The sequence below is a fragment of the Lissotriton helveticus genome, chromosome 9, assembly GCF_964261635.1.
Source record: "Lissotriton helveticus chromosome 9, aLisHel1.1, whole genome shotgun sequence".
Lineage (NCBI taxonomy): Eukaryota > Metazoa > Chordata > Amphibia > Caudata > Salamandridae > Lissotriton > Lissotriton helveticus.
In genome coordinates this window covers 939,732,809-939,746,783 of record NC_136070.1, presented here as the reverse complement: position 1 = coordinate 939,746,783, position 13,975 = coordinate 939,732,809, and the positions used below count along the sequence as shown (strand labels likewise).

The 13,975-nt window shown below is 46.9% G+C and overlaps 1 protein-coding gene across 2 annotated transcripts in view; it reads right to left on the bottom strand.

Annotated features, from left to right (window-relative positions):
- SARS2 (seryl-tRNA synthetase 2, mitochondrial) overlaps window positions 1-13,975 on the bottom strand; it is a 197,457-nt gene that overhangs the window by 95,387 nt on the left and 88,095 nt on the right. For both annotated transcript variants that reach the window (XM_078662238.1, XM_078662239.1), the window contains one exon: window positions 12,908-12,937. In XM_078662238.1, the coding sequence (XP_078518364.1) occupies window positions 12,908-12,937 (30 nt within the window). The remainder of the gene's footprint in view (window positions 1-12,907; window positions 12,938-13,975) is intronic.

The window sequence follows — 13,975 nt, the reverse complement described above, 5'->3', positions numbered from 1 at the left end:
AGTTGAAGTGAGGTGACAGCACCGCCACTCTCGATGCTCTTGGAGGGGGAGTGGGGAGGTCAGTTGTAGTGCCACGGAGAGCTAGAAGGCTCACTCATCTGCAGGTAGCTTTTTGCAGCTAATTGTGTGAACACATTTATAATCAGTTACGTCAATCTTAATTCGAATATTTAAAAATAATCATTAGAGAACAGCGTAAAAATACATGTTACAAAAAAAGTGGTAGAACAAATAAATATCTATTAAATAAATGTTGATTTATGCAAACTACCGATTTGAAAATGCATCCCACAGATTAGCAATTTTTTTTTTTTACATTTTTAACATTTGAAGAAAACAAAATGCTGATCTGCATTTCTCTAAACTGTAGTTCCTCAAGGTTGGTAAAATGTACAGAAAAACAAAGTGCAGCAACGTCTGTTGTGAGGATTCGTCACGGACAAACAAGGTCGGGTTTTGACTCCTATTGTCCCAATGGGAAACTGAGAAGACTACGTATAGTTCCCACTCTAAATCTGGTCAACCCCTTTCCAAGGGGTTAAACTTATAACCATAATTAAATACGACTTGGCCCCATAGAATAGATCTCAAGACTGCATAGTGGCATAAGAATATTTTTTTTAAGTTCTCGGCCGCTCTGATGCAATTTGTATCCAGTCCAAAGTTGTCTTTGACCCATTTGCCACCCCATGGATGATAAAGGGTAGGGTCTCATGAAGCCCTCGCCTGTGCAGACGAGTGCTACCTGTGTGATCTAGCAAAGCGGTGAACTTTTATATCCAAATCACAGCCTCTGCTGTTCTCAATAATCCACCTATTTAGACTATACATGTAAGTCACGTAAATACAATACATATTGCATTACAAATGCTATAGGTGTCACATTTGCGAAAGTTATAACTATTGGCATTGTAAATGACAAAGCTATTAATTTCGCTATTTTCAAAAACAAAACATAAATACAAAAATTGTCATTTACAATACCAAACGCTCAAACTTTCCTAATGCGAGACCTATTGCATTGCAAATGCTTGTTTATTTAAGGTTTCCAGCAGATTTTTTCTCTACACTGTCTTTTTGAAAGATCATTTAAAAACTCTTAACGTAGAAAATGCTTTTTGTAAGTGCCCCACAGCTGCCAATATTCCAGTACGTTTGTGTGTGACAGTTCCATGGTATAAGTGTATCAGTATGTGATATTTTGCTGCATCATGTCATGTGTGATGTATCGGGAGATGTTATAATCATGTAATTAAGCGGACTTAACCCATTTTGTGTAATGCATTCTATGTAATACAATAGCCTGGAAGTTCACTTAAAAGTGCTGTGATTGAAGCGCTCACTACAAATTCAATGATTTACGGGTGTCATCTTAGAGTAATTTGTGGCGAAAATAAACATTTGTAACCTCAATACTATCAAGGGTCAGGGGTAGGCTTGCCACAAGGTGTCTAGTACTGTGAACATCAGCAGTGTATGCATTTTTCTGAGTGGGGGGTATTTATTTGGGCAACATGTGCCCTCAGCATCATAAAATATCAATTTTAACATTTGTAAAGTCTGTAAAAACATGATTATGTACGTTTCCATATTGTTATGATTACTTTGGATTTCAAGGAATGCTCTGTTGGCTTTCCCATGGTAACATGGTAAGTGTCACATTGAGAGAGCAGTACTTTGGGCGCCACTCACAGAGGCCTGGCGTTTCCCCAAGGTGCTTGTGGTGGAGTGGAGAGAAAGAGAGAGAGACCTGCACTCTTAAGGAACAAGAGAGCTTTTGTGATGCCAGAAAAGGTCTGTTGAAAACGTCAGGCACTCACCAACTGGGAACAAGCCAATATAGGTAATCTGCATGCGCGGACACACACAATGCATAGGTGCGACAAAGTTCTTTTCACGCCGTGTGGGCATGTACATTAAACAAGAGCGTTGGTTTGTCTACCAAAGGGTGACTACAGGGCATGAAGCAGAGAGCACGTACTTGCACATGCGCTTAACAGTATCACACTCACATTTTGAAGAACCAGTAAAATGCAATAGAAGCCGACAGGAACGTACACATTTATCGTCTTTCAGCTGTGCAGAAAAAAAGAAAGGTGCTTGGCCTACCGAAGCGGCTACCATGCCGAAAGATGAAGCGTGGCGACCGTGAAGCGAGCACCGCACTGATTGAAGGAAACACACTAACGCTTGTGTTAAATGCTCTTTCGAAATAAAAAAAAATGTTCCTGAGCTACTAACTAAAATGGGGCAAGTGGAAGTCTACATTTAATGGGGCACTGCTCTGTGGTAGTGAACAACCGACAAAAAGGAGGGACAAATAGGAAAGTTTAACCATGTAGAAGCAAGGATTTTTAAAGGACACTGAAATTAAAGGAAATCAATGGGCGGGCTCTAAGCACAAAAAGTATATACAACATGTTACGAAGAAACAGCGCAAGCGCTGTTTAGGATTGATCTAAAAAAAGAGCTATTAGGGTGTTCAGTGACAAATAAATGGACTACTATATGCTTAATGCTTATATAGTTGGCTTTGATGATGGGTGGAAGGTTGTCATCCCTCATGGAGTATTGGAATATAAAGGATGGATAAGAAATCAGTGTTAATTTTATATTTAGATTACTCTGTTACCAAAAGGAGTTGTTATCAGGGTATACAGAAGAAAATCCCAGTAGATTTGCTACCCTATCTCTAAACCCATCTCTGCAGTTGGATAACAGGCAAAGAACTGATCCAATTCAGTACTACATCCAAAACTATGGCACATGCCTGACAGCCATGGGATGTTGTCAGTGGTACCATGCATAGTAGCAAGGGAGGACCAGAGCTGCCACACGCAGTTATGAATGGATTGAGGCCCACCAAGATGTACGAGGTCACTCTCTGTGCTAGGCCGGGCTTGGAAACCAGGGGCTGTAAGCTAGCGATATCCTCAGAAGGCGTTCCCTAATCTGCATGGAGGCATGATACCATGCAAATGAGGGAATCCCTTTGCCTCTGACCCCATGCAAATGAGGGAAACCTTTTGCCTCTGCACCTGCTCCATATTACAGGCGCGAGTGTAGAGGCAAAGAAGCTGTCAGGAAGCGTACTGACACTGCGCCACCTAAAAGGTGGTGCACTGTCAGAGCACCCCCTGATGGCAGCCCTCTGGCTGGGGGAAATGGGGTCCCATGTACCCCCTGACATCCCTTTGCAGGCCGGTGCAGCCACTCACTGCACCTGTCTCGACTCAACACTCTCCATGACCAAGCAAGTCAACACTGTCTCGTCCTCCTGCTTCAACACTCTCCGCATGCTCCACAAGATCTACAGGTGGATCCACATCGAAACAAGAAGAATTGTCACCCAGGCCCTCGTCAGCAGCAGGGTGGACTATGGAAACGCCCTGTATGCAGGAGCCTCGGCCAAACTCCTGAAACGACTCCAACGCATACAGAACGCCTCCGCGGGCTTGATCCTCGACATCCCTCGCCGCAGCCACATCACACCCCACCTGGGAGACCTGCAATGGCTTCCTGTCAACAAGAGGATCACCTTCAAGCTCCTCACCCACGCTCACAAAGCACTCCACAATACCGGACCAGCATATCTCAACAGACGTCTCACCTACTACACCCCAAACTGCCAGCTCGGCTCCGCCGACCTCACCCTCGCCACCGTCTCCCACATCCCAAGAGCGACCACGGGTGGCAAATCGTTCTCCCACCTCACAAACCTGGGACACCCTCCCCATCCTCCTACGGCAGACCCAGGAACTAATTACCTTCAGGAGGCTACTCAAAACCTGGCGATATGAGCAGTAGCAGCACCCCTCCCCCCAGCGCCTTGAGACCCTCACGGGTGAGTAGTGCGCTTTATAAATGTTATGATTGATTGATTGATTGATTGTCTGCAAGGGAATCTCTCATCAGGATTGCCGCCTGCACTGCGAAACACGAATCGGCTTCAAAGAAGCAGCTCTGTTTTTCACATGAATGTGCAGTGCAAGTTCGCGTCTGCCCTGGGGGCTACGCATTCATCCTAATAAGGCGGATTTTCCTAGTTTGCACTGGGCGCAACATTTTAAAGGTGTGACCGACGCAAACAAGGAAAATGGCCTGTATATATGATACGACCCCAGGTTGCTAACAAGTGAGGAAACGGGTGCTAGGCATGGTTCTAGCTGGAGCTGCATGCACTGTTAGAGTTGGGTATACAGAGCAGTTTGCACATGTAGCAGGGGCAAGATCAGTGCCATTTGAGGGATAGATAATATAGATATACTAGAGCGGGTGGGAGCAATAAGTGACACTTTAACCCCTTCGACGCTGATGACGAGCTGGGCTCGTCATGAGGTAGCCTCCTGCTACGCTGATGACGAGCCCAGCTCGTCACGTAACATGCGCCTTCGCATATCTCAGCGTACGAGCGGAATTCCGCCCGCACGCATGCGGTTAACAGCGCTCTAACACATATTACCAGGTAGACCCTGCTTCTTTCCTCTTGAATACAAGGGAAGCAAAAGTTAGTTTGACCACCTCAAAATTAAACATTGTGCGTGAGGGGATGATAATAGGAGGTGGTGGTGGTAGATTCATACCTCTACTTAGGGAAACTAATAGCGAGCAATGCGAAAAATAAACTTCATTTTGAACACAGTACGTGTAAAGCTATAACCCATGCTAATGGTCTGTGCATTTTTTATAGTGCAATGGGCTGAAGGCGTTTTTTACATCTGCTGACAGTTTTTAAAGCAAAAATTCCTCCAACCCTGCTCTACTCTATTGAATTAATCCCTGTAAAAGACTGGAGTTTTTTAGATAGGATCGAAGGCCAGATTTCATGTAAATTGTGCAATTTTAATACGTCAGTTCCATAAGCTGGTATAATACTGAAATTCAGCCTGATAAGCTCCTATATTAAAGGTATATCCAGGGTTCGTCGTTGGGGATACCAGTTGAAAAATAGTGACACTTACTCATTAAGAGGTTTCATGTGTCAAGAAATGTTTTGTGGCAATGGGGGAAATATTCCCAATTTCATGATTTTTATTTGGCTCTAAATCTCTTTTGTGTAAAAGAAGCATTAGTGACTTCCCTCCCGCCAGTAGAATTCAAATCCTCTTTAAAAACCTTAAGTGGTAAAATCAGCTTTAATAGAGATATTAACATCTGTAATACTAAAGAGAGATTAAAGATAATAGTTGGGACGAGCCCCCTGAGAATTTCCCAGAAATACTTATCTTGGAACCTAGAACATGGAATCCGACGTTGGCTCATCCTATGTCGAATTAATCTCTTACCTTTAAATGATTTAACAGCAAACTGGTCCCAGAACTTGGACAATGAAAAAATGTGTCATTTTTGCGAGCTGAGTATTCAGAACATGGATCATGTTTTGTTTGTATATCCAGCATTGGTTTTGAGTCGTCGCCGCTGGCTTAGGCCAATGTTTATACAAAATGGTGTTAAAAATGTAGCTTCAACCCGTGATTTTCTCTTTTGTCCGAAAAATTAAGTAGTCTGTGTAAAATTCTTTACTTTTTTAAAGGAATTTATGTATATATTTTAATATCTTATATAAATTATTTTAATTGGGCTGCTTCCCTCGTGTTTGTTGCCCTATTATGGAGTTCTAATATTTTCTCCTTCTCCAGATAGTATTTTGCACACGTTTTGATTACTACTTTTTGTACAACTGGATTATGTCTTGCTTTTCGTCCATTTTCTTGTTGCTAATTTTGAAATTCTATTCTCTATTGAAGTTGGATTTCAGAGCGTATTTTGCACATGAATCTGATGTAACTCAACTGTTTTTTGTAGCACATGTGAGCATATGCTTTTCTATCCGTATCTTCTTGCTGCTAATTTCAAGTTAATTTTCAGCTGAAGCTGGATCTTTTAATTGTATTTTGCACATGAATTGGCTGCTACTTAAATGCTTTGTTGCACAATGTGGGATATCTTTAGTTACCTCAATCATTATGCTGCTAATTCCAAGTTCTATTTGCAGAAGTTGCTATGTATTGAAAAATCTGTATATGTGTTATGATATTACTAGCAGCCCGTCCCGACGTTGTCCGGGAGCAAAAGGCTGCTTCAGGGCCGCAGCCCGTCCCGACGTTGTCCGGGGGTCCCCTGGAGCGCAACCGCCACCTTCAGGGCCCCCAAATAGCCAAACCGCCACCTTCATGGCCCCCAATCATCCGCACACAGTTCACCGCTCCTCCCCGCGCTAACGGGCCACTCCTCCCCGCGCTTCACTTAGCCGCACACGTTCCGCCTACTCCCAGCACTTCACTGAGCCGCACACGTTCCGCCTCCTACCAGCGCTCCCGCGCTTCACCTACCTCAGCCCGACTTCACCGCTCCTCGTTCCACCTCCTCAGCCACACACGTTCCGCACCTACCTCAGCCCGACTTCACCGCTCCTCCTCCGCCTCCTCCCATTGCTTCAGTCAGCCGCACATGTTCCGCTCCTCCCCGCGCTTCATCTATCTCAGCCCGACTTCACCGCTACTGTCCGCCGCTCCTCCCCGCGCTAGATGATGTCAGCACGCACGTCCACGTTGTTTGCTCACACGGCCGGCGCTACTTCTTAGGGACTACTTTTTTTATTGTTTATTTTTTAAATAACGTTTATTTTTATTTTTTTTATAGCCTATGTCCATCTGCAGGACCCCCCCTTTCCAACGCTGTATTGGGTGTTGCGATTGGTTGTGTACTTTTCGAGTTTACCTGGCTCAAAGGACACAGTTCTCTCTTTATAATAGTAGTATAGATAGGTAATAATTGTATGTACTTTTATTGTGGACCTCATTGGAGTTCCAAATCTTTAAATAAATATTGAATTGAAGAGTGTTTCTCTAAATCAAGTGCTCATAGAAATGTGAATTGGGGTAGGCGCCTGAAGATTTGCTCCCACCTGTCAACTGGAATCTTGATGTCAGAGAGGGAATAAATTGCCATAAATCAAGCCAGAATTTAAATTTGAGAAAAAAGTATTTTAATACAACAAAAATAAGATGAACATCCAAATTACGTTTTGAGGACCGCAGAGGCAATTTTCTTATGATAGCTGTTCCGTTACCATAAGAAAGATTTAAACCGTGCGACATATTTCCCTAACTGTCCGCAATGGCATTGGCTAGCCAGTATATTGTCATTAGTTAAAAGCGCCCGTTACCTTAGCGTGGCAGCGGCACAAGAAAATAAAGTTCATGGAACAACAGTGCCATCATGTGGAAACTGGAAGAAATGCTTTTCCAAGATGTTACAGATATCGGAGCTATCCCTCTCATTGTATCCATCCACAAAGGACCTTATCGCCTGGGATGCAGAATTTAAGAACATCAGATTTTCAAAGAATGCACTCATTGTCTCACAGGAACATTTCCAACTTTTATATTACATCCTCGAAAAAGGCCCATACAATAGCATTTATGCTTTCTTCCATCTCTTTTGGATGTTCTGTAGCCAGGCCTGTCTGTAGCACTTCCCAATAGTCTCCTTTCTGATGAGTAGTTTTGTGCCTATTTAAACTCCTCAATTCTGTGGTACTTTAAAACTGCTAAATGCCTACGGGTCCTTATAGCACTATTGCTACCAGAGATATTGATCGGGCATTCTAGGGATGTTTTAGACTCAAGAGCGACTGGTGAGGAACCAGCTTATTAAGAGGTCCGAATCCGGCTATGAATTAACCACATCCATGCTGGTGACAGAACCACTCCGTCACCAGCAACGGACGTGCTGTGCTGGTGACGGAATGTTTCCGTCACGGCCCGGCCGCCGCGCCTGCGCGGCATCAATTTCGTGCCTGCGCGGCACATTCTATGAAGCGGGCGGGGCCATGACGGAACCACTCCGTCACAAGCACAGCGCGCCCGTGACGGAGTGGTTCCGTCACGAGAATGGCGTCGCCGCGCGGCCCCTCTCCCCCCCAGTGCCGCGGTGGAATTACCGCCGCAGCCAAGGGGTTAAGGCAACGGACGTTTCCTTGCGAGTGCAAGAGACCGCAGTGAGGCCAACACACAGGGCTAGGGAGTGCGGGGGTTCCGGAAATCAGTGATGAGTGGATGACAAATAAACTTAACAAGGAGCATCCGTGATGCGGAAAGGGACGACATAGAGGAGAGATAATTGGTATTAAGGGTCACAGGACTGGCCTCTCACGTGCAGAGCGTGCAAGGGTGAGGGCAAGTCAGCCAGTCAGCGCTGGAGGCAGCTGGACGGAGGACATCCGGTCATTGCGCTGGACAAAAAACAACACTAAAGAATGTGACGGCAGCACCGAGGTGAGCTATTTAGACATACTAGGGGTATACCTAGGGGCACGGACACATTACGAATACCATAAATGTAGCAGGATGAAGACATGTGGCGTAGGGGTGACAGACACGGGCATAGCTACCATTGCTGCAGCAGGTGCAGTGGCACCGGGGCCCATTGAACCCATACAATATTATACTTTACTACCCCAACACCAGTCAAAGAGGGCATTTTCCTTGCTTGCACCAGGGCCCACTGTATCGTTGCTAAGCAACTGCAGAGCAGTGGTAGAAGTGGGCGGGATCGGAAGGGCACTGTGTGCCCCTACTTAAAAAAATTATTTCAGCCCGTTCCCCTACTTCTTTCTTTCAAAAAAGCATCCCGGGACGGCAAGAATAGTCCAACTTCAAAACAATAACTTTTTCATTCAGCTTCCAGGGGCTGCTCGCACTTCTCTTGAACTCCAGAGACTGCAGCAGCCCCTCCCTGGGCTCTCGCAGACCGAGGGCTGGCCCATTGTCATTCCGATTGAGGCTGATTATCCCCTTTCGAATGACAATTCACCGCCTGCCATTAGCATGAGTGATTACAGAGGAGCTTTCCCAAGACAGAGTACTGTGGAGAACTTGCCACCTTGTGAAATGTGTCAATGTTATACACAGAGTCAACTGGGCAGGAGCAATGAAGGGACAGAAGAGGAGACAGGAAAGGAGAGGTGATGGGGCGGGGGAGGAGACCAGGCTAGAGAAGTAATGGGCAGGAGAAGTGACGGGGAGGAGAAGTGACAGGGCAGGAGAAGTGAATGGGCAGGTGGAAGTGACAGGGAAGGAGAGGCAACAGGGATGGAGAGGTGACGGGGCAGGAGAGGTGACGGGGCAGGAGCAGTGACGGGACAGAAGAGGCGATAGGAAAGGATAGGTGACGGGGCAGGAGAAGTGATGGGGCAGGAGAAGTGATGGGGCAGGCGAAGTGACGGAGCAGGAGCAGTGATTAGGCATGTGCCGGAGCGGTAACCGGGCAGGAGCAGTGAACGGAGAGGAACAGTGAACGGACAGGGGCAGTTAACGGAGAGGAGCAGTGAACGGGACAGGAGAAGTGATGGGGCAGGAGAAGTGATGGGGCAGGAGAAGTGATGGGGCAGGAGAAGTGATCGGACAGGAGAAGTGATGGGGCAGGAGCGGTGATTGGGCAGGAGTGCTGACCGGACAGGAGCAGTGAGAGGCAGGAGTGCTGACAGAACAGGAGCAGTGAACGGGCAGGAGCGGTGAATGGGGCAGGAGCGGTGAATGGGGCAGGAGCGGTGAATGGGGCAGGAGCGGTGAATGGGGCAGGAGTGCTGACCGGACAGGAGCAGTGAACGGCAGGAGCAGTGAATGGGCAGGAGTGCTGACCGGGCAGGAGCAGTGAACAGCAGGAGCGGTGACCAGGCAGGAGCGGTGAACGGGGCAGGAGTGGTGAACGGGGCAGGAGAGGTGAACGGGGCAGGAGAGGTGACGGGGCAGGAGAGGTGACGGGGCAGGAGAGGTGACGGGGCAGGAGAGGTGACGGGGCAGGAGAGGTGACGGGGCAGGAGAGGTGACGGGGCAGGAGAGGTGACGGGGCAGGAGAAGTGACGGGGCAGGAGAAGTGACAGGGCAGGAGAAGTGACAGGGCAGGAGAAGTGACAGGGCAGGAGTGGTGATTAGGCATGAGCAGAAGCGGTAACCGGGCGGCAGCAATGAAAGGACAGGAGCGGTGAAGGGGCCAAGAGTATTGAATGGGGCAGGAACAGTGAACGGGGCAGGAGCAGTGAACGGGGCAGGAGCAGTGAACGGAGCAGGAGCGGTGAACGGGGCAGGAGTGCTGACCGGACAGGAGCAGTGAACAGCAGGAGCAGTGAACGGGCAGGGGCGGTGACGGGGAAGGAAAAGTGATGGGGCAGGAGCAGTGACGGGACAGGAGCAGTGACGGGGCAGGAGAAGTGAATGGGTAGGAGCAGTGAACGGGGCAGGAGCAGTGATCGGACAGGAGCGGTGATCAGGCAGGAGCAGTGAATAGGGCAGGAGCAGTGAATGGGCAGGAGTGCTGACTGGACAGGAGATTGGAACGGCAGGAGCGGTGACCGGACAGGAGTGGCGACGGGGCAGGAGTGGTGACGGGGCAGGAGAAGTGACGGGGCAGGAGAAGTGACGGGGCAGGAGAAGTGATGGGGCAGGAGAGTTGACGGGGCAGGAGAGTTGACGGGGCAGGAGAGGTGACGGGGCAGGAGAGGTGATGGGGCAGGAGAAGTGACAGGGCAGGAGAAGTGACAGGGCAGGAGTGGTGATTAGGCATGAGCAGGAGCGGTAACTGGGCGGGAGCAATTAAAGGACAGGAGCGGTGAACGGGGCAGGAGTGCTGACCGGACAGGAGCAGTGAACGCCAGGAGCAGTGAGCGGGCAGGAGTGGTGACGTGGCAGGAAAAGTGACGGGGCAGGAAAAGTGACGGGGCAGGAAAAGTGACGGGGCAGGAGCAGTGACGGGGCAGGAGCAGTGACGGGGCAGGAGCAGTGAATGGGTAGGGGTGGCGGAGTGAGCTAAAGAATGATGATGGATTAAACCCAGATCAGTTGACTGTGGGTGAGTGCTTGCAATGTTCAACACTCCGTCCATCATCCCCTTTGGTTTTGCTTTGTTCGCCCTGAGTTGGCAGGGTATGCCCAGACGTGGGTCCCTTGCTCACTTTGCCACTGGATTCGGGCTAGCCTGGCTGATGACGGCTGATTAGCCAGACACCGATCCCAGGATGCTTGTTTCCAGTCCAGGGAAGATATGGCTTGGCAGTTCGGGCTGGACTGTTCCCATAGGGCACAGGGTCAGACTGATTTGCATATGGCCATGTCTGAACTGGGGTGGCAGAGTGAGCTAAAGAATGATGATGGATTAAACCCAGATCAGTTGACTGTGGGTGAGTGCTTGCAATGTTCAACACTCCAACCACCATCCCCTTTGGTTTTGCATGGCACAGAACCTGTCATTGTACAAAATGGCATGGTATGGCTTGTCATTGTACAGTATGATATGGCCTGCCATTGTATAGTATAGTATATGTTTGGCATGGCATGTCATTGTACAGTATGGTATGGCTTGTCATTTTACAGTATGGTATGGTATGTCATTGTATAGTATGGTCTAGTGTGGCATGGTATTCTGTCATTGTATAGTAGGGTACGGTCTGTCATTGTATCTTGTTGTTATGCTGCACCAAAGGGTGGAAGTGGAGAGAATGAAAAGTAAAAGGGAACAGCCACTAACACAGGAAACAAGCAGGTGAAAGCAACAGCACAGAGAAAAATCAGAAGACAATCTAAAAATGCATTGCAGTAATAATCTTGCAATTATGCTGCTTTATGTTTCTCCTCCAGAGTAAACCACATCCTGCCAAAGTGTACATATTTCAAATCACTGAGACTGGGTATGAAAAGCAAAAGGGAACAAACATGAACACGGGAAACCAGCGGGTGAAAGCAACAGTGTGGAACAAAACCAGGAAGAAGACAATCTAAAAATGCATACCCACTTGGGCGCTGCTACATGCAAAAGAAAAAATAGGCTGTGGCAGAACGTGAAAGAAGTGGAAGGACACTTCTAAAATAAAAAGTACTGCTTTGGAGAAAACAGAAACACACAAACAGAAGGCGGAGCGAGCATGCGCTGCCCAAACAGGAGCCATCAATTAGGAGTGACAATGAAGCCAATAAATGGTAAGCAATGGGTAGCCTTCAAACCCCATTTAAGCTAACAAAATGTCTCACAATCAACAATGCAGTCGTTGTCTCACGCGAGACCTACATTGGAACCACTACACTGTCATCAATGCACACCACTGTATAGTATTACACATTTTGAAGGAATTGTGCCTTCTTTATATCACTTATAATAAATCCTTAGAAGGTAGAAGGCATATCTGTAGCCCTGCACCAAAAAAGTATCATCCAACTCCAGAAGGCACTGTGGAATCTCTCCCTCACTGTGATCCTTAGACAGGCTTGTTTTATGGGACTCTGAATGTGTAGAGTCATGCCTGCCATTTAATCAGTAGCACAGTCACCCGCATCTCTTTGAGCTTAGTACAGGGCCAAGCTAGGATAAGGCAGAGACTTTGGGCTGGGGTCTGAGAATTTGCATGAGAAAGGTTGCAGTCCTCAGTTTTGTCCACGTCTCCAGGTAGAACACTCAATTTTATGGAAAGCATTGCGAGACGAACTGGAGTTACTGTCCTGTGACGTCAAGCGATATGAATACCCCAAAGAGCACAATGTGCAGCACATTTAACAAAAAAGCTTGGAAAAACATTTTCAGAACTCTGACCCCATTTGCTAAGCAGCGTTACTACCTGATACTTGCTTACCGTTTAAACCGCACATGCACAGAAGATAGACTCAAGAGGTAAGGAATTTCAAAGGATAAGAAAACATGAAATAAAATAAAATCAAAATAACAGTCTGCAGAACTAAGGAGAGTAGAAGATGGGAAACACTGAATGACACCGAGCCAGGACAATACCAGAGATCAGATAGCAGCAGATGGCTGAACTGTCCGAGGGCCCATAGTAAGCAAATGTCTCTTTCATTCTTTCAAAATGAACTCGCAAACAGATTTTTCGCATTTAAGAAGAATCAAGATTTATTCTCACCGCCTGCACATTTTCTTTTCCGTGCTCCAACTGTGGGATAAAGAAACGAAGAATTAGTCTTTTTGTAGAAAGGTAAGAGAAGGTGATATTTTGAGTTCAGTGGAGTTTCTAAAAATGCTGCTGAGTTTCAATGCCTTTTATCCCATGCCTTAATGCATGTACGGAAGGGGTTGATGACGTGGAGGTTTGTGAGGATATCTGTTAGTTTCATCCCCATGCCTGAATTCTGTTCTGGAGGGGACCTGATGATGTGGAGACATGTGAAGATATCTGTGGGTTTCATCCCATGCCTCAATGCATGTTCTGGAGGTGGCCTGATACCTTGGGTGGGTGTTTGAATATTTGTGGGATTCTTGAGGGGGACTTCAAGATGTGGACATGTGCAAGGATATCTGTGGGTTTCATCTCATGCACGAATGCATGCTCTAATGGGGATGTGATGGTGTGGAGGTGTGTGTGCATATCTGTAGGTTCGATCCCACACCTGGATGCATCTTCTGGAGGAGGCTTGATGATGATTGTGGCGTGTGAATAAGTGTGTTCCATCCCAATCGTGAATGCGTGTTCAAGAGGAGGCCTGATGATATGGAGGTTGTGTGGTGAACTGTGGGTTTCATAGCACACAGGTGTGTGCGTTGATGGATTTGAAGGTAAAGAAGAATGTGTGTATAGATTAGTAAGCACTGGAAGCAGCACAGGAGAAGGCGTACAGTTTTTAAAATCTGAAAATTAGTATGGGATACATCTACATGTTTAATGTTGCGTAGTAAAGTATCAGTGAAGGTGTGAATGAGTGTCTGTGTATCTTTAAAGCTTTAAAGGTGTGCAACAAAGAGTTTATATCATTAAGATGTGATGCAGTGTAGGGTTCAGTCTATATCTTAACAGCGTGCGTCTGTGGGGGTAAAATGGTGCACAAGAGTGTGATCAAATTTGTGAATGAATGTGGAAAGGCGGAGATACCAGTGTATGTCTGTGTTGGAATGTGTGGCTAGGGATGTGTATAGGGGCACATGAAAGAAAAGGTAATAACAGATAACTGTTGTTTCCAGTGCTTTAGTCATCCAT